Here is a 23,597-nt window from a genome sequence, read left to right on the forward strand (position 1 = left end):
TGTGCACAGGCATCAGGAAAATAATAAAGGTATGTAAGTCGATGCTTTGTGGTATAACTGAAAGAAAAATGAAGTATGTGTTGAATATATCAGACTTCTGTGCATAACGATGTTATGCAGTACAGTACTATATGGGAAAAAAAATTAGCTTGTACATCAGCATGCCACAGTGCAGCAAGGTTCAAAATATTAGCTTGAATCCTGGGAGCAGCATAGCCACATCAGTTCAATTAGCCATGCATTGAATGCTACAAAAATGTGGCTGCGCTGCTGCTGCTGCAGAGCTAGCTCATTTCAAGCTAGTGCAGGGCTTTCCATGTGGTATTGTGGTGTAGCCATACCTGATATTTCTGACAGCATATACTAATAGCAGTATGGTAATATGATCTGCGGTTGGGAGGAAGAAGAGGTTGCTCAGCAAGGTGAGCATTTTTGTTAACTTCAACCTGTTCTGTTTTCTATGTCTTTTCAAACGTTCCTTTTAGAAACAAAGGTTCTCTTCTTTTTTTTTTTTTTCTTTCTTCTTTTTGTAGCTCCTCATTCTTTTATCATTTGTGACCTAGGCTAAAACCAGCAGTTTTCTAAACAGTAAATGTATAGGTAACTGGTATGATTGCAGTCTTACCAGTGCCTTTTAGAAATAGATTAAAACATGATCACAGTTGGCTTCTTTATTGGCTTTCTTAGTGTATATATGCTAACTTTATTCACCTCTCAGCTTCTGTATTAAGTTTATAAGCATCTGATGAAAAACTGTTCCTACAATGATACTCTTGTGACTGTGTTCACTTGCAGGCATCACAATGATTAACCACCAGAGTATCCTGTGAAGTGACTGTCTGAACACAGGATCCCTTTCTTGTGTCTGTGCTCTGTGCCGAGACTAGGGGCATGAGCTGCTTCCCTGGCCCAGAATACTTTCATTCAGTTGTGTAATGCTTTCAGGCCGCAGTAACTTCACTGGTTTTGCAGAGTCCTCTGGTATTGCATTATTTATTTATTTTTTCAAAGGATGAAATACGAGAAAAATACTTATGCTGGGTTGAACAAACTCTAAAAAATCATCATATGGTTAAATTCCATCCTGCCAGTCAGCACGCAGTTTCCTGGTTTCTCCCATGTTCCTCAGGCAGTATCACACGTGTCCATATCTCTTGTCATCCTCCCTCCATGGTATGCTCTCATATGTTCTCAGCTACTGTTCAGGAACTCAGTGCATGGTTATAATACAGACAAGCTTTTACTCCTCAGATCTAGTAGGATTGCTTCAGTCTCTCAAAGGCACACATTGGTGTCTAGGAACCACTTCAAAATGACTTTTCAGATTTGAATATCTGAGAGTTACTTTCATCAACCGTTACAATAACAGACAAGCAAGATTTTCAGGCATTCAGGAAGATGTGTTCCCCTGTAAATGCCGTTTCTGTCTGATGTGTAACAAACTCGCATCTGAAGGTAAAATAGTAGGCAAGAGTCCTTGAAAACTGTCCATGTTGAAAAGTCACTTTTGGCTGATGGACCTGCTGCAGGTTCTTGGCTAGATTTTGCAATACAGTGGATGAATATCTGCATGATGGCTTAATGCAGGAATAACAAACCCACTCAAAATACAGATTCCATCAGTGCATTTGGGAAGTACTGTGCATTCAGATGTGCATCAGTTATGGTTTAAAAGGTTAACAAATCTTGTGTGTCAGCATTAAAAGGTGGTTCATGCATGTTTCATGCCATTATAGTAGCCCCCAGCAGTTAATTGTGTGTATGATAGTGATGTGTCTGCCTTGTAGCATCTGGATTTGGGAAGTTTGCAGGGTATAGCGGGGGAAAAAAAAAAAAAGCTGTTACGCAGCATGTTTCTTCTGCAGCACTGGTGTAAGCTCAGTAGGGGTCCCCACAAAGAAATGTCCTGAGCTAATTTGAGTTTCTGCAGCCACTGCTTGTCAGCTGGTATTGGCAATGAGGTCCTCTCCCAGGTAAATGCTTGAGTCTTAGGCTCAGAATAGCAGTCCAGGGGGTGAAGTTGTTCCCCGAAAAGCCATCCTGAAACAGTAGCTTGGTCTGGCTGTCTGTTTTGACATGCTCATCTGCTGTCTTTTTTCACCTGGGAGTGGTGAACAGGCAGGGAACAAGAAAATCATGTCAAAAACTGTAGCTGTTGCTGCTGCTGCAACTTTTGTATTCTTCTCATTAATGCAGTCCGGGCTTCTGAAGCTGCAACTACCTGAGCAGTTGTGCCATAAAACTCCCCCTCTGCTTGTGACAGACAGACACATCTATTCCTTAACTCTCTGAACTTCGAAAGGGGTATTGGAAGCCAAAACAGTGGTAGGTTGTGGAAGAAGAGGATTCATGGGCTTTGTAATGAGTGTAGGGGTGGAATGTGAGGTGGTTTTCTCAATCATGTTGCATTTTAGGATCAGCCTCACATTGCGCGGAGGTAGCACAATGGTTGGGACATTTGCCTCTGAGCTAATGAGGGCAGTTTTGGGGAGAACTTCTCCATTGCATCAGAGGGAAGCAAAGATCTGTAGCAGAAGCTAGTTGTTTGCCCTTCGTCATAGCATGCGCATGTTTTGCTGGTAATTACAAAATCACTTAGATGGAAATTCAGTACGTGTGCAGCACCATTGCTATTACTGCCTGTTGTTTGAAAGAATTGCCAGTTAAGGAGTACTATGGGATTCCAAATTTATTCCAAGGTCTTTGAAAACAGTGTTTGATTTATTTTAACTCTTCAGGGTCAAAATGAGAGTTTATCCTTTCATTCTACTTTCTTTAGGTGGTATAGAGGCACTGTGTTTTTCTCCTCCTTGTGCACATTTACATTGGTGTTGCCAGTAGACAGTGGTGCCCAGTATAGTTTAGCAGGACATGTTTTCATCCTGCACAGGGTTGCAAATCCATTGGACTAGAATTTTGCTTTCTAATTTTACCTTTACATTCTAAGTAAGGAATTTGACTTGGGTGTGAGAATACTCGATTGTGCAGTATCTGGAATATGTTAGTCATTTTTTGGTCTTACTGGTTGAGGCATTCCACAGCAGTGAGAGGGTTGCTCCTTCATTGGTGACCTCACAGTGGCCTTTGATAAGGACCTGTATGCTGTTGAGGGGTAAAGCAAACTACTGCATTGTACAGTGAAACACTTGGAAAAAACATTTCAGGTGATGCGTTATTTATCTGGAAGAATTTATCTTTCTCAAGTTTACTGGACAAGAATAAACTTGTCAACCATGGTGACATTTTGAGAAGCTTGAGAGTAGAAGTTTCCGTTACTCATATGACGTTCCCTGTGGGTGACTGTCACATTAATGGGTTAGTTACTTGTGTGGTTTTTCACTTGGTGACGTGTGTAAAAGTAAGTACTTTTCCTCTATAACAAGGTTTAAAGTGCCTAAGCTGAAAGCTAAAAGGAGACTCATAATAAAAATGTGTGTTCACACTTTTGGAGAAAACAGATAAGGTTCTGTTGGTTGGTTGTTTTTGAACACATTGAAATTAGGAATGAATTTGATAAGCTAAAGTAGTTCATGTGTGTATTACCTGTAATGTAAAAATGATCTAATGATATGAAAACTACAGTAAAATATAAATATTAAGGCTATATATAAATATATAGCCATGGTGGGAAATCTAGTGATTTGCTTGTCATGTTTTTTTTTTTTTTGGTAACAGGATACTTAAGTGAAAATTATTACAGGATTAATGAGGTCTTGTAAAAATCTAAACTCATGAAATAATGTAAATGTATTTGATAGTAAAATAGCAAGTTTTATCAAACTTTGTTTCAGAAATGTCTACTGTTGTGACTACGGCTATTGTTCTCATCTAGGCTATACTTTCAAATATCTGTTGTATTCTGGTTATAAAACTGACCCTTTTCATGAAGAAATGTTGATTTAACTGAGTTAACTAAAGAAGCACTGAGGTTTCAAGTGAATACGTGTGTGCATTGTGTGCACAGTAACTTTCAGGCAGCTCCAGCTTCTTTTTTTCCCCACAGTGTTCTCCAGTACTCTTATGGCTTCAGACTTTTTTGAAGCATCCAACTAAAGCAGAGGAATAAATACTTTAAAAAATGGACATCTAAAGACTATAGACCTTATTTATGGAGAGCAAAAAAAAATCTGAAGATATTAAATTGAAAGGTGGATAATTTTCTTGCATTAAAAAAAGTCAGCCAGGCTTTCTGCCCTCCTGATATGTCTCTCAGAGAAACCCTAATCATAAAAGTAGAGCTTATGGTTAGCGGAGTAACATCAACTTGTGTCAGTCCAAATCACTGCCTAATTTCTATAAAAGGATAGTTTTTCAAGGTATTAGTTGCTTAAAAGAAGGAAGGGAAGTGAGTCAAAGGTATAGATTGTTGACTGAAAGAGGAGTTTTAAGTACAAGTTTACATTACAGTACTCATGGGAAGGGATGTTTTCTTCACATGGTGATCATCAGAAGGCTGCAGACTTCAAGGTGGTGTGGACTGAGAACAGCTAACAGTGCCCACCAAAGTTGTTCTTTATGTCATCAGTTAGTACTTGGATGAGGATAATGCTTAAATTATGTAGTAAGAACCCTATTTTCGATGGCAGTGGGATTGTGCCATGATTAGAATCCTGGCTTTGGTGCCTATTACCATCTTCCTTTTCTAGCAGTTCACTGTTCTGGTGTGCGGCAGATGTTGACAGAATCATTTATGGTAGTCAGTTTGTCTGGATACATACTAAGTGTTTCCCACTTTACACTTTTTTAATGCACTTTTGTACTTCCTGTGCTCTTGCTTTTTACTTCCCGTTAGTACTTTTAAAGTAGTCTTATTGCTCCTTTTGTTATTTGAGAATAGTGACAACAGTGCTACAGATTTCATAATACCCTGCAAAAAAGCAATTGTCTAAATATTAATAGGTTCTGTGCTATAACTGGGATGCTTGGAAAGGAGGTAGATGTGATTAAAGTTGCATGTGTGAAAAGGGGAAAAATCATAGAAGTAATAATATTCCAGAGTTTCTGTATTGGCTTGAATTGTTGGGCAAGAGTTTGTGTTTTGTTGCATCAACTACACCAACAATTTAGAATGAACTGCTGGGTGTACTCCTGCTGGGTCTTCCACTTGACAGTTTTTAGTAAGTGTGTATTGCAGATTTCTCTGTTCTCTGCTTGCTTTCTTCCAAGTGCCCTTTCTGAAAGTCATGCTACCAGGGGAAAAGAAGTTCTGATTTCACAAATGTCCTGATTTTATTAGTTTCTTTATTAATAATTGTAATGTAACAATTGTAAATGTAATAATTGTAAATTGACTTAGATATGTTTCCTTGAACGGTGGATCCAAGTGCGGTGAAGAGAAAGGCAGTTTATTCAGGACATTTATTCAGGTAGTTCCTGCTTTATAGCCTCTGGAATAAAAGCTAATCTTAATCCCTAATGCAAAGGAAACGGGTATTTGTTTTAATTAGATGTGCATGTATAATTTGCTAGCGAAAAAGAGTGATTGTTTTATTTCCTGAAACGTGATTCAGCTTTAGGAGGGATGCACAGGAGGGCATGACCTCTATAGGTGTGGGGAACATAGGTTTAATTACAGCCAAACAATTAATTTAGTGAGAGAATGTTGAAAACCAAAGGTCTGATTATTATTTAACTGTCATTAATATCTCCAAAGACTTCCTTTGGTTGGTGTGTTTTTCCTATCTATGTGCAAGTTGTTGAGAACTTGGGAGTATGTTGAGATAAAAAGTCAAGGTGGTACTACCTTTCCAATCACTTGTTTAAATATGTCACTTTTTAAATTTTTCTCTAAGATGGCTTTTTTGTTTGTTTGTTTTTTGTCTTTAAGATAAAGCACCTTTGTCAAAGAGTCTGTTATTAGTCCCAAGTGCCATCTCGATTCTATTGACTCTGCTCTTCCAACATTATCAGAAGTTCTTTGCATATAACCTACAAGCTATAAAAGAGGATTTTCAGGTAAGAGTGGGTTCATTTTGTGTGGAAAGATACTGCAAACTGTGGTCTTCTATGTGATTTTGGTTTTTTTTTCACCCCCCAGTCTGTTTCTCCTCTGGTTCTTTCCCTTTGTTCACTGTTGAAGACCAGCTTGTTCTTACCTTTTTTATATCACCCCAGTAGGCCACTATTTGGAAAAACTGAAACTATCAACATAGCTTTTCACTTCTTTCTTTTGTCTGGGAAATGGTTGGGTTTGTATCATTTTTCTTTCCAACCAGTGGCATTTGGAAGCTCGTTGTGAATGAAGTGTGATTTTTAACCCATGTAATAATATAAGTGTTTTGATATGAATGTCAATATCTTACTGTGCTTAGTTTTTGAAGCTGAAGAGGGCTATTGTGATCAGGTACTCTGATTATGTATGATTTATTTTAACAATAGAGGCCGTAACTTTCACTCTGTAACTTCTGCTGTAGTTAGTTGTGGGAAACTAAAATTTGCCTGTTGAAGAGAACTGCTGCTTCTAATATGAAGATTTTTAAAAATGGGGGTATTTGCCATGCTCCTCAGTAATGTGCTGAATTGTTTAATTATCTTACTAGACATTTCTTGCTTATTCCCAGTTCAAACTGAGATGCTTTATCTTTCAGGTATTGCATCTTGTAAGGTTTTGTTCTCAGCCTAATTAGGAGTTCTCTAGTATCAGTTGCAATTGTCAAAAAAATACACTTAAAGGTGGTTAGATAAATTTTGTGGGGATTTGTTGGTTTTGGGGTTTTTTTCTTTTTTGGAAATGGCATACTACTGCTCAACAGAGAAGGGTCAGCAAATGCCTCTGTAATTATCTTACCCTGCATGTTTTACAGTTACATTTGGAAAAAATATCTAGTCGGCTTAATGTCTTTGAGGATGCCGACTGTAGCCTGTAAGCCTTAAAAGATTATTAGATCTAACTGGTGATTCTCCATGCTGTTGCACTGTCTGTGATCTTTCTTGTCAAGAACAAGAGCTTTATTGTAATGATGTAGATTACAAATCTTCAAGAGTACTGCTTATATTTTCCCAGTGTCTTGCCAATACTGTGCAGCAAAAATACAAAAACTAATGTCTGCCTTTTAAAAGTGTTACAATCAAGTGTTTGGGAGGGGGAGGAGAAAGTCTAAGAAACTATTCAAGTTTTAAATGGAAATTTTGTGGGCTTGGGGTTTGTTTGCTTGTTTGTTCGTTTTGCAATTTCCCTTCTAAAGAGTCCTCTCTTTCCATTTGTTTGATCTGCTGAAAAACAGTAGTAGCTGTGTTTTATTCAAAGAAACCATCTTTACTGTGTCTTAAGCATAAACATTTGCAAGTATCTATGGAAGCTATGATACTTCCATTGTGGTGCTTTGGGGAATTCATGGGTTTGAGTTTTTTTCTTGAAATTGTTGTTTCATTTATTGTCATAGCCTTTGGAATAAGCTATATACTATATGACTGTGAACCCCTGAGATCAGGGAGAGCAGATCGTTTAACGCCTGTCTGATGCTAATATTCAAATGAGAACACTTAAAAGAAAATTTGTTTAGAATAAATTCATCTGCAGGGATGAGTTTAATGGAATGGAATTTTTCCAGAGGCATTTTTGGATATATTGGATATTAACACTTGTTAAAGCTGGTAGAGAGCGTAGGAAATAAAGCGTGCAGTTGTAGAAGACTACATTTGTTTTGGAAGGCAAAATATATACTGTTCAAAGCTAAAAGATCTTTGTCTCCATAAAAGGGACCCTCAAGAGCAGTGAAGATGCTGTGTGTAAAATTAAGATCCTGGTTACATTAGACCTACGTATTTTTTAAGCTGGTGTCCTGGTTTGAGGTCAAACCAGGACAGCTCGCTAAAGTAAAGAGCAATTAGGCTTAGAAGCCTTCCATAGTCTATGCAAGGGCTGTTCACTTAACATGTATCATGAAATGTTCAGCTGCAATGTCACAGCCCTGCCAGTTTGGACTTCAGGAGGGGTGGTGCTAACGCTACGGGCTAGGTTTTAACATGGGGCATGTTCACATGGGACAGCTAGAACGGTGAGGTCCCACTTCTTTCTTCTTGTTCAGTCCTTTGGTATGCTGGAGAAGTTAGAGGCAGAAGCATCATTTGAGGTCTAAAGACCTTGAGAAACGTAAGGCTCAGGTAGTGTGTTGGCACTTGGACTTCCACGGAGGGTAGAATGCCTAGCAGGCTGTGGCTTAGGAAATGGAATAGTGAGAGCCAAAGATGAGCTGGAAACTAGTGAGGGAGATGTAGGGCAGCGAGGAAGGTTTCTGTAAGTACATCTGCAGCAAAAGAAGGGCTTAAGGAGAGTGTGGGCCCAGTCCTTATTGTGGCGGGGGACCTAGGTGACAAGAAATATGCAAAAGCCTGATGTATTCAGGCAGACATATTTATTGGTTTGTACTAGTATGTCAGGCCTCCAAGGTCCCTAAACCTCTCAGCAGAGTCTGTGAGAGTGAAGCAGTATCCACCATTGGGAAAACAGAGTTAGGGAGAACTTAAACCAAGTATACACACACAAGTTAATGGGACCAGACAGGTTGCCTCTGAGGGTGCCAAAGAAGCTGGAAGTGTAATTGTGAGAACTTTCTCTAGCATCTTTGAAAGGTCTTGGCAGAAGAAAGGCCAATGTCACAAGAAAGGCCAGTGTCACAGCCATCTTCAGGAAGGGCAGGGAGGAAAATCCAGGTAACATCAGGCCACTCAGCCTTACTTTGGTCCCAAGGAAGGTCATGGAGCAAATCTTTTTAGAAGCCATTTCTTGAACACATGCAGGACACAAAGGTGACTGGGAGTAGCCAACCTAGGTGAAGTGGATAGATCCTGTGGGTCACAATTGGTTGCACAGCTGGTAGCAGCAACAGGGTTTTGTGCTCATGGGACCCTCTGTGAGGACTGAGGACTACTTGGAAGAGATGGGATCCATCTAACTGAGTGGGACCAAAGCGTCTTTGCTAACAGGCTGACCAACCTAGTGAGAAGGACTTTAAGGCAGCAGCAACACAGGAAGGAGGTCACAACCCACAGTCCAGTGAGCAGGCAGTGGACTGGGTTATCCAGCTAAGGCTACAGGGTGATGTGAACAGAAGGGATCTTGTAATCAACAAAATGGGACTGAAAGGGACCTACTTCAAGTATATGCACATAAATAAGGAAGTGCGTACAGGACAGCATTATGTGGAACACTCCCATATGTTTTCTGGGAAATCAGCATGACTGGGTGCCTCTCAGAAGTGTCAGTACACTAGTGCGTGCTACATAGGGAACAAATAAGAGGAATTAGAGGTCATATGCCATTACAGGGCTATGATCTTACTGGGGTCACAGAGATGTGATAGGTTAACTCACGTGATGGGAGTGCTGCAACAGGCAGATAGAAGCTCTTGAGGAAGGACAGACAAGGCAGGGAATTGCTCTTTATGAGAAAGAGCAGGAGGACTGCACGGAGTCCTTGGGACATGAGGAAGTTGAGAGTTTATGGGTCAGGATTAGGGGGCAGACCAACACAGCCAACTTGGTGGTGATGTTTGCTACAGGCCACCTGATTATGAAGAAGCAGATGAGGCCTTCCTCATACACCTGGAAGAAACCTCACTATTTCAGGCCCTGTCCCTCATAGAGGGCTTTAACCATCCTAATACGTGGTGGGAAGGCAACGCAGCAGGGCACCAGCAGTCCAGGAGGTTTTTGGAGTGCATTGATAGCAACGTCCTAACACAGGTGATCGAGGAGCTGATGAGGGGAGATGTTATGTCTGGACCTTGTACTTACAAACAAGGAGGAAGAACTGGTTGGGCATGTGAAGATCGGGGCAGCCTTGGTTGCAGTGATTATGAGATGGTGAAGTTCAGGGTCCTGCGAGGAGGGGACAAGGCAAATTGCAGGATTGTAACCCTGGACTTCAGGAGAGCGGGCTTTGGCCTGTTCAGGAATCTGCTCAGAAGATTCCTATGCAATACGGTTCCAGAAAAAAAGAGTGCAACAGCAGATCTGGTTGTTTTTCAAGGATCATGTCCTCCCAGCTCAAGAATGGCTCATCTAGTGTGTAGGAAGTCAAGCAAAGGTGTCAGGATGCATGCATGGAGGAATGGGGAGCTCCTGACTAAACTCAAACATAAAAATGAAGCACACAAGGTGGAAGCAGATCAGATGGCTTAGGAGGAATATGGAGACACTGAGCATGCAGGGATGGATTAGGAAAGCAAAGCCCACCTGAAGTTGAATCTGACAAAAGACATGAAGGGCAACAAGAAGAGCTTTTACAGGAGTATCAGCAAAAGGAAGACTAAGGAAAATGTAGACCTGCTGCTTCATGGGAATGGGGACCTGGAGACAAAAAACATGGAAAAGGCTGAGGTATCCAGTGCTTGCATTGCCTTGGTTCTTTACTAGTAACACTTGTTTTCAGCAGTCCCAGGTCCCTGAGATCAATACGAGTCTGGAGCAACAAAGGCTTAAAATCAGTGAAGGAGGATCAGGCTAGGGAACATTTAAACTAACTGGACATACATAAGTCCATGGGACCTGGTGGTGTACACCCACAAGTTTTGAAGGAGTTGGCCTGTGTCACTGTGAGGCCACTCTAGATTATCTCTAAAAGGTCATTCCAATCAAGGAAGGTTCCTGAGGACTGGAAGAAAGCAGATGTCATTCCTGTCTTCAGGAGAGGCAAGAAAGGAGATTGGGGAGCTACAGGCCAGTCAGCATCATCTCGATCTCTGGGAAGGTGATGAAACAAGTCCGCCTAGAAATAATTTTCAGACATACAAAGAACAAAAAAGTGACTGGGTGTAGTCAGCACAGCTTTATGAAGTGGATCTCTTGACTAACCTGATAGCCTTCTATGATGAGGTAGATAACTGTCTTGGTGAGTGAGTGGAGAAAAGTGAATGTTGTTTATTTTGACCTTAGTATAGTTTTTTTTACACAGTCTCCTATAACATCCTCAGACAAACTGATGAAGTACAGATGAGATAAGTGGTCAGTGAAGTGGGTTGAAACCTGGCTGAACTGACAGGCTCAGTGGTACAAAGTCCAGCTGGAGGCCAGTCTTTTGTGGTGTACACCAGGGATGAATATGAGGGTCAGTACTGTGTAGTGTCTTCATTCATGACCTAGACAGCAGAGTGTGCTCTCAACAAGCCTGTAGGTGGTGTAAAACTTGAATGAGTAGCTGATACACCAGTTAGTTCTGCTGCCATTCAGAGGGGAGAAAAGGATCAACAGGAACCTTACGAAGTTCAGCAGAGGCAAATGCAAAGTCCAGCCCCTGGAGAGGAGTGACCCCATGCACCTGTACAAGCTGGGGGCTGAGCAGCTGGAAATCAGCTTTATCGAAAAGGCCCTGGGGGTCCTAGTGGGGACTAAGTTGAACATAAGCCAGCAATGCAGCATTGTGGCTGAAAAGGCCAACGACATCCTGGGCTGCGTTAGGAACAGCCTCACAAGGAGGCCTGGTGCAGCGATCCTTCCCCTCTACTCAGCCTCAGTGAAACTGCATCTGGAGGGGTGTCCCTTGTGCTGGGCTCCTGAGTACGATAGACCTTGACATACTGCAGAGAGTGCAGTGTAGGGCCACCAGTATGGTCAGGGGCTGGAGCATTTGGCATATGAGGAGAGAGAGAGAGCTGGGACTGTTTAGCCTGGAGAAGAGAAGGCTTAGGGTGGATCTAACCAGTGTGTGTAAATACCTGATGGGAGGGAGCAAAGAAGAGGGAGCCAGGCGCAGTGAAAGGACAAGAGGCAATGAGCACAAATTGAAATACAAGAAATTCCATTTAAAGAAAAAGCTTTTTCACTGTAAGATTGATGGAACAGAGGAATAGTTTCCCTAGAGAAGTTGTGTTGTCTCCATCTTTGAGAGATATTCAAAACCAGACTGGACCATGGTCAGTTAACATCCTGCTGTAGTTGACTTTATTTTGAGTGAGGATGTCAAACTAGATGATCTCCAGAGGTCCCACCTCAACCATTCTATGATTCTATGAAAGCATGCCTGACCAGCTGCTTGCTTTCTTCCATGAGGCAAGTGGTGCTGCAGATAGGGGGGAGTCATACCTTGACTTTAGCAGGGCCTTCAACCCTGTTTCCCATTATGTCCTTGAAGCCAAATTGGTGAGGTGTGTACTGAATAACTGGAGAAGAAGATGGGTGGAAAATTGGCTGGATTCTCAATGGGGTTATGGTCATTAGTGCAAAGTCCAATTGGCAGGTATTATTTAGGGGAGGGCACCTCAAAGACCAGTATATTTAATGTCTGCATTAGTGACCTGGATGATGGGATGGAGTGCGCTTTAAGCAAGTTTGTGGATGACCCAAAATTGGTGGGAATGGTCAATATGTTGGAAGGCAGGGCTGCTATTAAGAGAGACCTTGGCAAGCCCAAGAAATGGGCTGACGGGAACTTAATGAATTGGCATGTCCTGCTTCTGGAATGGAATAGCCTCAGGCTGCAACTGTGCAGGCTTGGGGGGGCAAGTGCTTGGGAAATAGCTCTGCAGAGAAGGACCTGTGGATCTTGGTGGACAACAAGCGTCAGCAGCGCGCTCTTGCAGCTGAGAAGGCCAACCATCTCCTGGACTGTATTAGTGACATTGTGGCCAGTAGGTTGAGGCAAGTAACCCTACTCCTTTAGTTTACACAGTGCTCTAGATGTGGTCTCACAAGTGCCCAGTTCTGGGATCCTCAGTAGAAGAAAGACATGAACACGCTGGAGCGTCCACCAGGACAGTCAGAGGGTTGGAGCATATGTCATACAAGGAGAGGCTGAGAGAACTTGGTCTGTCCAGCCTTAAGAAGGGAAGGCAAAGAGGAGACACCTTATTGCTGTACACAAGTGCTTGATCAGAAGCTATAAAGAAGTTGGAGCCAAAGTATGCTTGGAGGTGCACTGAGGTAGTGCAAGAGGTAGTGAATACAACATGGAGCATCACAAATTCTGCTTAGATGTAAGGATTTTGTTTAGTTTTTTAAATGATGGGTTTGGCCAAACACTGGCACAGGTTGCCCAGGGAGGTTGTGGAATCTCCATCCTTGGAGGTGATCGCTTGACACGGCCCTCGATCAACTTGATCTGATTGGACCCACTTAGAGCAGTACACTCGACTAGTTGATATCTGGAGGTCACTTCAAAAATATTTTTTTTTGTAATTTTACAGTTTACTAGAGTTGTGGTTCCCATTTTTATTTGTAAATGTGAACCAGGGATATAAAAATGTACTTGACTTCATTTAGATTGTAGATTTATTTTAACAGGTAGACCTCTTCCTTGAAAATATTTTGTTTTTAAACAGACTTCTTGAACTCTCCATAACATTCTACTCTTTATTTCCCTCCTTAAATGTACTGCATTCCTGTCGTCTGAATTCGGTATTATATTCACTCTGAGCACAAATTCTGTAAAGAATTTCTTTGAAGGAAGAGAGACTTAACATGACGATCTTTAACCTTGTAGATTTGGAGACTTGTATGTGGGAGAACAATATGTCTTGATTTGAAAGACACATTCTGCAGCAGTCTGCTCATTTACAACTTTAGAATATTTGAAAGAAGATATGGCAGCAGAAAATTTTCAGTAAGTTCCATTTACTTTTTTTTTTTTGACAGAAACGGTTTTCTACGCTGTTTAGAGTCTTATAGTCTTGGATTAATATTGCAGTTTTATTACTAACATTTTGTATAGAAATTTATGTTAAAGGGTTTTAAAAAGAATTTGGTTTCCATAAATCTAAATTTCTATTGATAATATCTTGCAGTCAGTGGATTATTCTAATTAAAATTTGCAGATGTATCGCTTGAAAGTTATCAGGCCCATAGAATTTAATTTTGGTAACAAATCTAACTCTTCGTTCTTCAGTATCTAGACACGTAGATGTGGAATTATGTTGTGCTAAAGATTTTATTTGTCTTAATTGTACTAGTATAGTGGTTTTCTTGTTTTTTCTTTTATTTAGAGATACATTAAAACCTTGTTTTTAAACTGCTGAATTAATTCAAATTAAACTTTTTCTTTCCAGTCCTTTTTACTGGGTGCTTGGATGCTCTCAGCTTTGTTTGATCTTCTCCTTGTAGAAATCGCTCAGTATATATTTGGCATCACCATCAACAGCTTGCCTTCTGGTTTGTAAGTAGCTCCTAATGGATTGGTTTCAAGGGATTAATTTGTGCCGACTTTAATATAAAACAAATAATCTTTCTTCATGTAACCATTCAAATCAAATTTAATCCTCTTTTGAACTACAGTGTAAAGGTTTTTGGCACAACTATTATATTTTCAAACACTGATCTCCTAATTATGATCTGTGGTTAATTAATTTACAATGTATCCATATAATGATTATTTTCCATTCTGTCAGTCCTGTTTCCACTATCAGCATGATTTGAAACATGACTTGCAGTGCACAAATGATTGCCGTATTTGGTTTTGTTGAATTCAGTAAATCTGAAAACTGAAATCAGGTTGGTGCTGATTTCTTTCTTAAATCACAAAGACAGCACAACTGTAATTCATATCTTTATGTTAAATTTTAAATGCATATGCAGTTCTGTGCATTTCATACTGGTATTCCATTTGCTTGTGTTTCAAAAATTGAGTGCTCTAGCATGTTACTCCATTTAGTGCTTGTATCTGAAGTTCTTAAAGCTTTGAGGTATTTAGTGGTTCGGTTTCACATAATCTATATTTGAAATTTCTGCACTTAGTAAGAGTTGTACTTGTTACGGTAGGTCTGTAGAGCTTGCAGAGCCTTTGTGGTTAAGCTTCTGACAAATGAGACCAGCCTCATACAGGCTTGAGTTTCCATGTGTTGCATACCCTAAGGTAATAATAAAAGCTCTTGGGGCGAGATTTTTAATAGTGAACACCATATTAGGCTTTTTTTTTTTTAACTTCTACTTTTTTTAGTGTGTCTCTTAAAGGCTGATTTAATAAGGAAGAAAAAGCATGTGTTTGACATCATAGAGATATATTTTTGTAATATGTGAGTATTCAAAAGGAGTTGAAAGCTTGAGTAGTACTGCAGTTCATGATGTTTGCTGCCTTGAAGTTTGTAGCTTGGACATAGGCTGCTAGTGTGTCTGGACAAATTCACTATTTTCATCTGTGTAAAAAGATACTTTGTGCGAAAGTAGGGTGTAATAAATGTGCACATCACACCAACAGGGAACTAATGAACAGTTTGACTATTATACCTTTTGATGCTATTTTTATCTACGACTGCAGAATGTTGTCAGTTACAAAGAAATCTGCATCAAAGAAATTTTTATTTGAATGAAGTATAAATGTTACTTACGTTTATTTGTAGGTCATGCTAACATTGATCTTGAGAGAATGAAGCTAATTTTAGAAATGTGGGATATATAGTAGTTTCCGGAGCATGCAGTTGTGCATAAAAAATTATACTTTGTATCACAATTCTTCAGTATTGTCTGTTTTATTATACTAATAGTCACTATTTCATGTCTGGCAATATTCACAGTCTTTTGAGATGACAAAAGCATTGGAAAGTTTAACACTGATACTAGATTTTAGTTACAAGAGCTGTTGAGCAAATATGAAGAGGTGCAATTATTATTCTGCTTCTATCATATTTACAGTGCAACAAATATATCTCTCTCTTCTGGCTATAGAACATCCCTCAGTGTAGTAAAAATGCTAGAATTCAGAAAAAGAATCACTTGTTTACATTATAACAGTCCCCTGACTTTTTTTCCTCTTTTTATATCATTTCACTGTTGATATTAGTGAGTGATCTTACACTTCCGGTTCGAAAACTTTTCCTGCGCACGCTTCGAAGGTAATTGCGATAAAGGATTACACTGATGACTCTCGCCTGAAATTGTTTAGAAACAATATAGTACAGTATAACATCCAAGCACGTACTGAGATTCATGAGAAAGGTGGTAAAGGCTGCCCAGGGATTGTAAGTTGTATCTTCATGCTGCAACATGAGGAAGGTGAAGCAAATGTGGAAGGGTACAAAGCAGATGAGTACTTGAGCAATCAGAGTAACTATAATTCTTATGGATCTCTCCTTGGCCTTAGGCTTCAGTTTGGAAGTTTTGCCGCGGATAAAATTGTAAATAATGACTAGGTAACACCCCATCATGATAAACAAGGGTATCAAAAAGAAAAAAATCAAGCGAGAAAAGTTCAATGTATTTACTTCTTTTAAATGGATGATATCAAGCATTTTCAGGCAGGTGGTGAAATTCGAGGTTTTGTCTGGATCAGATCGTAAAAACAGCAATGGGGATGTTGTTGCGAGGGTCATTACCCAGATTCCAGTGCAAGCCAGCACAGCTTTTTTTGTATTTTTTAGCTCTTTGACATGTTTGGGCTGGACAATAGCCATAAATCTGTCTACGCTTATAAAAGTGAGCAACCACAGAGCAATGGCTGGGTAAAATACAGTGAAAGCACTGATAATCCGACAGAATGTATCTCCGAAAGGCCATGTTTCGTTCCCGTGGTAGACTATCCGAAAAGGCAAGGAAAATATAAAAATTATGTCAAGTAATGCCACATTCATCATATATACAGTTATTGTTGTCCTCTTCTTGGTAGTGCAGCTGAAAACCCATAGTGCAGTGGCATTCACCAACAATCCCACTACAAATACGAAACTGTAGAAGACCAGTGATGCAATCCTGTATTCTTCAGGGTGGTGAATTCCAGGCATCATATTTTAATTGAATTTAGGAATAGTTGTTGCACTCCATAAATACCCTGAAAATAGATACAATATGAAAAGTTATTCTCAGTCAAGTAAAAACTTTCTTTAAAAACAAACAAGAAGATTGTTATAGAACGGGGTTTAGCAATGAGATTGTATTATTTAGCTGTGAAAATGTGCTAGCTTTGTTGCTTTTTCTGACCACAAATACATTATTGTGTTCTGAAGAAAGTACATGTACTGTCAGACTTGTGAGAAATAGTATTTATAAGCTAGTTTTAATTACATATTTTTAATTACTTAAGAGATTTCTTATGTAAGGAATCAAAAAGTCAAGACTGACCATCTACTTTGAGTGTGCTTATGTAGCTGATAATTAGATTGAAACAGTTGTAACTGAGGTAAGAGAGCTATTTTCTTAAGAAAATATTTCTTCAAGTTGTCCCTGCTGAAAAATTAATGACTAAAACTAGTTAAGAAAAGAAATAAGTGAGCATGGCATGTAGTGACATTTGGATACGCAAAGTGAAGTATTGACTTTGCATTTTATCTGTGTAGGAACTACTTAGCTCCCAAAGAATAGGTCCATGCTGATGCTCATAAAAGACATTAAAAAGCTATTGTAATGGCAATGTAGCTTCTAATACAGTATTTAATCCCAGGGCGTCAGATCCAACCACCTGACATATGAATGAGATGAATACATTGATAAACTTTCTATTTAAAACAGTAAAAAAGATGGGAAGCAGCACAGTCTCCAGTAAGGGCCTGTGTGAACGGGTTTTTTTTTTGGAAAAAGTTGCTGTCTGGTACGCAGCTGCCCCAGAGCACAGTTGGGTTGCTTCTCTCAGCTTCTTCGTCATAGGAGTTGGACATCTGAAACGTCATTATGCAGACTCAGGCGACGAGAGCTGAAAGACGTTGTCCCCTGGTTTACTCTGGAGCCATTTGAGGATGGCAGACCTTCCCTGGTGTTTGCATGGGTGCTTTGGTTAACCCACACTCCCCCTGCTTTCCTGGCTCTTGCTGTGGTCACGGTTTCACGACTTTGCATGGGAGGGTTTTCCTCTTTGGCCTTTTACCCAACCCTGTGGCAGCTTTGTGAAGAGGAGGAGGAGGAAAGAGTTAGTTTTGTCTGATCTTCTCACTTGTGATGGACAGACAAGTAACTTCCACAGTATCAGTTAGGCACCATAACTGTTCTCAAGAGCAGAAGAGTGCATAGTTCCTGTGTTTCTTATCTCCAGAAGCGTAGAATGCATAAATAAAAGCTTATTGTTACTGCTCCTCTGTTTTATGCTTTCACTGTAATGTTATCAGGTACTTTTTTCAATGGTATAGGAATACATAGTGGATTGAACCAGTGTTTGGCATCCTGGTTTGACCCTGGCAAAAATCAGCTGCTTTTGAGAAGAGTATCCATGGAATAACTAACTTAAGTATGACCTATTACATCTTTCTTCAGGTTAGTTTCTGCCTTGAAATATGGAGTTTGGACTTGTGATTTTCTTACAATTCTCCAGTTTACAGATATAAAAGAAATTACACGTACAAGTATCTCTCCCTAAACTTTTCTCTCAAGATTTTCTTTTTTTAACTGTACAACACAAAAAGGTGCGCTTTCTGATCAGATGAGGTCATTATAACATGTAACAGAATTTACGTTTTTTATGGCAAAAGCTATGCGTATAATACTGACAAAAAAAGGAGGTTTGGAGGGCATCTGTATGAATGCATTTAAAACACCTCATTGTGTGAAGAAGCCTAAAAATAAAATAAAAAAAATTATAGCAGTCCTTATTGAAAGGTAGATGGCATATGCTTGAAAGAAAATTTGAGTAGCACATGCTTGTAGCACAGTTGAAATATTTTCTGGCATGCTGTCCTGCTTTCATTACTGTTGCATAAAATTTTTCAAATATTGCTTAACACACACACCCCCAGCCGCTGCACATTTTTTTCTCTTTTGTTTTTTGTTTTTTGTTTTTTTTTCTCTTTTATTCTGTTTTTTTTCTCTCTTGCTAGTGGTTGTGTATGACATAGTGCATATCTCAAGATCCTGACTGATTTAGCAGGTGAATTGAGTAGTCATGTATAGGGTAGGTAGAAGAATTCACTTTTTATAGATGAATGTTAATAAACAGCATGGACTTCAGGGTTGGTTTTGCTCTTCTCTCCTTTTGACTTGCAGTGACTATAATTGTTTCTGGTCGAGTCCTGTTTCCAAAATAACAGGCAGGCTGATGTTGATGGGAAGAGGGGAAGCTGAATCTGGCGTGAGCTTCTATCAGGAAAACCTGTGGTTCCATGCCTTGTTTGCTTGTTAGTTCAAGTTTGTGACAGTTTTGAGATATATCAAAGAATGGATCTACTGTAACAAGAAGGTTTTTTGTTTTGTTTAGTTGTTGAAGACAATGTTTCCAAACTTTGTGGGTTTAGATGCATGTCAGTGTTATAATTAGGTATTTCTCCTAAATTTAATTTTTAAGAATCTAAAATTTAACATTTATGTAGGTAAGAAATAATGAGGTGTTTTTTGTTTTTTTTTTTTTTTTAGAAGTGTGTAGTTTAGCTGTCTTCATTTATACATGAAAACAGATGTTCTGTTCTTTCATCAGTACTTGGCTGCATGAAGTTCAGGTTGATATTTCCCAGGTCAGCTGGGGAAATCAGCAGATCTTTGGGTGCCTCTGGGTGAATGGTTTTGCCCTAGTTGCCATTTTTCATAATGGGAACACTTACTGGTATTGATTAAAGCTCTTGCTGAAGAGCCCCTGGAGTCACTGGTTTCCAGATGTCTGTCTGTGTTAATTCTAAATCATTACTGTGATGTTGGTCTGTATGTTTTATCAGTCTGTTTTATTTTCTTAATGAGAGCTAATGTCCTGAATATCTAATGTGAATTGTGAAGCCTATCTAGGTGCTGTGTACAAGAACAGAGACTTTCAGAACAAAACCAAAATTAAATCTTTTCCTCCAGATTCTTCCTCTGAGTTAGGCAACAGTGACTCCATTTAAAGGATTATGTGTGTCTCTCTCTTCCCAATCCCCTTTTTTTTCTTTGACTGTTCCTTACATTTGCTGACATTTCCCTGAGGAGGACATGGCTTTTAGTGAAGCACAGAGCGATCAAGCAACAAGATCTTCTCTTGGGTTTAATAAAAACAAACATTTTTCCTTTAGCGATAATGTACTTACCAATGCTTTTCATTATTGCATATTTTAAAATTTATTGTTAAAATCCTAAGCAGTATTTTTGGTACTATGCTTTTACAAATGTAGTTGTTTTGCTTTAAATGTTATTTATAGAATGCTGCTGATACTTTGAAAGTGCATTAAAGAATTACATTTCTTTTAATTAGTTCTAGAATAAATGCCCGTGTTCACCTTCTGAAGAAAGAAGTCTATCTTAGCATCATACATAAACATCCAAGTTACTTTGTTGGCATAGCATAATGGATCGTTCCTTACCTTTTGTGAGCTACAGAGTTTCTTCAGAGATGCTCCTTTCATAGCCCCAAATCTGTAGAAGGTTTAGACTTCCTCTTCTCAGCTCAGCTTCACTTTGCTAAAATAGCTCCTCTTCACAGGCAGGAAACAATGACGCAATCTAGCTAGTTCTGAATTTTATTGGTTGTAATTAAAAGTATCTTGCTAGTATTTCATGTATGTGCAGTGTCTGTGAACTGGTATTTCTAGTACCTTTGAACAGGCAAGCTTTTATAATATTTGCAGTGTGGTCAAGCTGGGTTGTTGTACTATGTATCTTTTTAAAACACATTTTTAAATGTTTGTCATATAACAAAAGCATATTTTTGGTTGATATTTACATGCAAAGGTATCTGCAAGAATATGCATCTTGGTTATGCAAAAGTTTCTAATAAGCACAATGTAAATGTATTTTCTGTAAAGCATAGTCTGTTTTTTTTGTGGAAATCCCCATTTTATTTATGTTTGCCTTGAATAGTAGTCAGTCTGAAAGTGACAGAAACTCGTTACATTTGAAATGAGAAGTTTGATTCACTTGAATACATCTTCGTTTATGCCCGTACTTACTGTATTTTACTAACACAACAGTAACGTTTCTGTATTTTATTTGCTGTCTAAAATAACAACATGCCTATTTAAGAGCTTTGCAGAAAAATGCTGTATGAAGAGAGGTTTTAGCCTTTACTAAAATGGAGTAAAATGTCTGAACTGTGTCACTGCAATAGACATCTTTGGCAGGATGAGAGTATTTACAAAGGCTAATAGGTAAAGACTGATTTCCTACATTTTCTCTTTGTCAGCTCGAAAAAAGATCCAAACTTTGAAAGAGCCATTCAGAGAAGGAGATCCTTCCAAATTCTCTGTGGAGTGCTCACTAGCTCCAGGTCTCTGACCATCAGTCTTTGGGACATTGAAGCATACTATGGGGAGTTTGTTACTTCTTGTGGCTTCCATTTTTTTCCCCCAAATGAAGTAAAAAGAGATGTCTGTTGAGGAAGGGAACAGTAATATTTTGGTCTTCTCTTGGCATGTAGTCAAGAATTTGCCAGAATGTGCACACGGTGCCAGAAGCAGCGAAGTCCTGCAGTTCAGATGTAGCCAGAATTAGATTTGTTTCTGGGGACATCTTTCTTCACCAACTGTCAGAGTAATGTAGGTAGGTGATCCTCACTTAGTGCTAAAGATAAATTACACGACTCCAGCACAGAGGGTATTTTTCACAGAAGTTATCTCAGGTGAATGGGTTTGTGGTAGTGCGTAGATACTTGCATAGGTCAGTGTGATGGATGAAGTAATCACAGGGAGGGACCTGGGTATGGGTTTTAGTGTGTAGATGAATAATATATTGAAATATTTGGGCTTTCCTATTCAGGTGAACTAATACCAAACTCAATTTTTGTGATCTTTCCAAATACCTCTTAAATGCAATGAACTGCAAATCCTACCCAGACCATCCTGTAAAAATATAAATCTGTTAAAAAGTGCTTAATATTTCAGGATTAAGGAGTATCTTAAAAGGATTAACCAGTGTTGAAAACTCTTCAGTGGCTTTATCAGTAGCAAGACAACTCTGGAGCATGCTCCAGCAGTATGAGTCACTCCCACTGTTCTTTAGTGAAAGCTCATTGAAATTTGGTGACATATTTATTTTTAAAAGGTTTAAAAAAGAGGTTGGTGGCTACTGGAAGAGAATAACTAGGCTTTTGAACTCTCCTAGGCAAGAGCACTTTATTTTGGGAGAAATAGTGTAGAATAGAAGCCTGGAGGTCCCTTCCCACCTGAATTGTGTTATGAATGTACCAAAACCAAGCAAGTGCTCCCCTTAGCTGAAGACGGAGTACAAAAGTAGTTCTGGATTTGGATGGAAACCAGGCAGATGTTGAGGCTGGGATCAGAAAAGCCGAATGCAGTGAACAGCCTCTTGGCTTGCCGTCATCTTGGGGGAGGGTTGGGAGGGTGAGGCTTTGTAGCTGTGTCTCATTTTGTCTGAAGAGGGTAGCTGATGTCTCAGCCCTGCAGGGGAGGTCATGCCTTGTGAGGGCAGCTGGAATCATCACGCTTCTAACTTAGCTGTTTACATAGGTGGATAACAGCAGCCCAGTTGACTTTAGGGGCACAGTAGCCATCCAGCTGGTTTTCCATAGCATATACATGTCAGTCTATGTTCTGCGTTCACTCAGGCTTTTCACAGTCTGCCTGGTGAGGAGCCGAACTGCTCTGTTGCTGGAAGCTGGAAGGCCTTCCCCGAGTGTGGAGCGACAGCTCTGGCTGGCCACCGTGTGCTGAAAAGAAGTGTTTGCACTGCCAGCAAGCATGTGCTTGTTCTTTTCTAGGTGCTCGGGCTGGCTGCAGCTGCAGGGTGATAAACATTTGGATGTGAACACCCCAGTGAAAAGTTGTACTGATTGTGGTTTGCGAGAGGCAGTGGGCTGCTCTGCTGTGCTGCATTCCCCTGGCGCTTTCGTTTCTGTTATAGGAAGCACCTGACTCTATTTTTGTTTTCTTCTCCTTCTGAACTGTTTTATCAGTAGAGACGAGTGTCTTGCATTGGTTTCCCTCAGATGGGTGAGTACTTCCACTGCTCCAGCTTTTACTGAAATAAATGCTCAGTTCCTTCCAGGGTCTTTTTTTGCTATTCTGAAGTTCGGGGAGTAAAAAAGCTCATTTTAATTGTGTTAAAGCTGTTTTTGAGTAGTTAAAAGCTAAGTCAATGTACTTTACGTTGGAGGCTAAGGCAGAGTGCACGTGGGGTCTATTACGGTGCCTTCACTAACTGGCAGTAAGCCTTAGAAGAAATGAGCTTGATCACTTGCAAAAGTGAAGCACTGAAGGGATTGTCTTCATGCTGTGGCTTTTGCAGGAGTAATGTACTGCTGGGTCTTTCTCTTTCAGTGGCTTACTCATGGCACAGAAAAAGTATGTTTTGCCTTCCACTTACTGTGTAATGTAAGCTTTGTCCAGCTGATACAGAGAAGTTCTGCATGCAGAGGAGCAGAAGGATCATCCTCTACTATGGTTTGGTAAGGAGCAGGCTTGAGCTGGTGTTCTCCTTCTCCTTCTGAACTTTCCAGCATTTGGACCTATTGAAAAGAAAGAACTGAAACTTCTTGCCCAGTCCAGTGCGCCAGTGGTGCAGGAAGCGACTTTCCCATGCGTCAGTTTGTTAAATTACCAGCTTGCTGTTGTGGCTGAGTTCACATGCAGTTTTGGGTTACTGTTCTCAACCTTGATGAAATTGTGCTTTGTTTTTTATTCCCATATTGTGTTATACCATAGTGAAGGTTTAGGAATTGAGTACTGGTTAAAAGTTGTCATGGCACTGAATGCATAAACTTACTGCAATTGTTTCCAGTTTTGCCATATGCGTGTTACTCAGGCTGTGTCATGGCATAGCTGTCCTTCCTCTCCTGTGCCGCAACCTGTGAGTGAGTATAAATGCTGTGTGCAGCAGAGATGAATGAATGGGAAACA

At 39.8% G+C, this 23,597-nt stretch overlaps 2 protein-coding genes across 2 annotated transcripts in view; one reads left to right on the plus strand and one right to left on the minus strand.

Moving 5' to 3' along the window:
* Window positions 1–382: 382 nt before the first annotated feature.
* The window catches only part of UBAC2 (UBA domain containing 2), a 98,352-nt gene continuing 75,137 nt past the window's right edge, over window positions 383–23,597 (plus strand). Inside the window, exons 1-4 of the mRNA XM_009891976.1 lie at window positions 383–422; window positions 5,828–5,955; window positions 13,418–13,537; window positions 13,980–14,086. Of these exons, the coding sequence (XP_009890278.1) occupies window positions 383–422; window positions 5,828–5,955; window positions 13,418–13,537; window positions 13,980–14,086 (395 nt within the window). The remainder of the gene's footprint in view (window positions 423–5,827; window positions 5,956–13,417; window positions 13,538–13,979; window positions 14,087–23,597) is intronic.
* GPR18 (G protein-coupled receptor 18) lies at window positions 15,681–20,181 on the minus strand. The gene is made up of 2 exons (XM_009891839.1): window positions 20,109–20,181; window positions 15,681–16,690 (listed from the first exon to the last, which is right to left on the minus strand). The coding sequence occupies exon 2, from the start codon at window positions 16,644–16,646 to the stop codon at window positions 15,681–15,683; it is 966 nt and encodes a 321-aa protein (XP_009890141.1). The 5' UTR covers window positions 16,647–16,690; window positions 20,109–20,181.

Source organism: Charadrius vociferus, unplaced genomic scaffold (genome assembly GCF_000708025.1).
Source record: "Charadrius vociferus isolate BGI_N301 unplaced genomic scaffold, ASM70802v2 scaffold110, whole genome shotgun sequence".
Classification (NCBI taxonomy): Eukaryota; Metazoa; Chordata; class Aves; order Charadriiformes; family Charadriidae; genus Charadrius; species Charadrius vociferus.

Excerpts from the sequence above, each read along its gene's own strand:
- GPR18 (XM_009891839.1), bottom strand. The coding sequence starts at position 16,646 with ATGATGCCTGGAATTCACCACCCTGAAGAATACAGGATTGCATCACTG.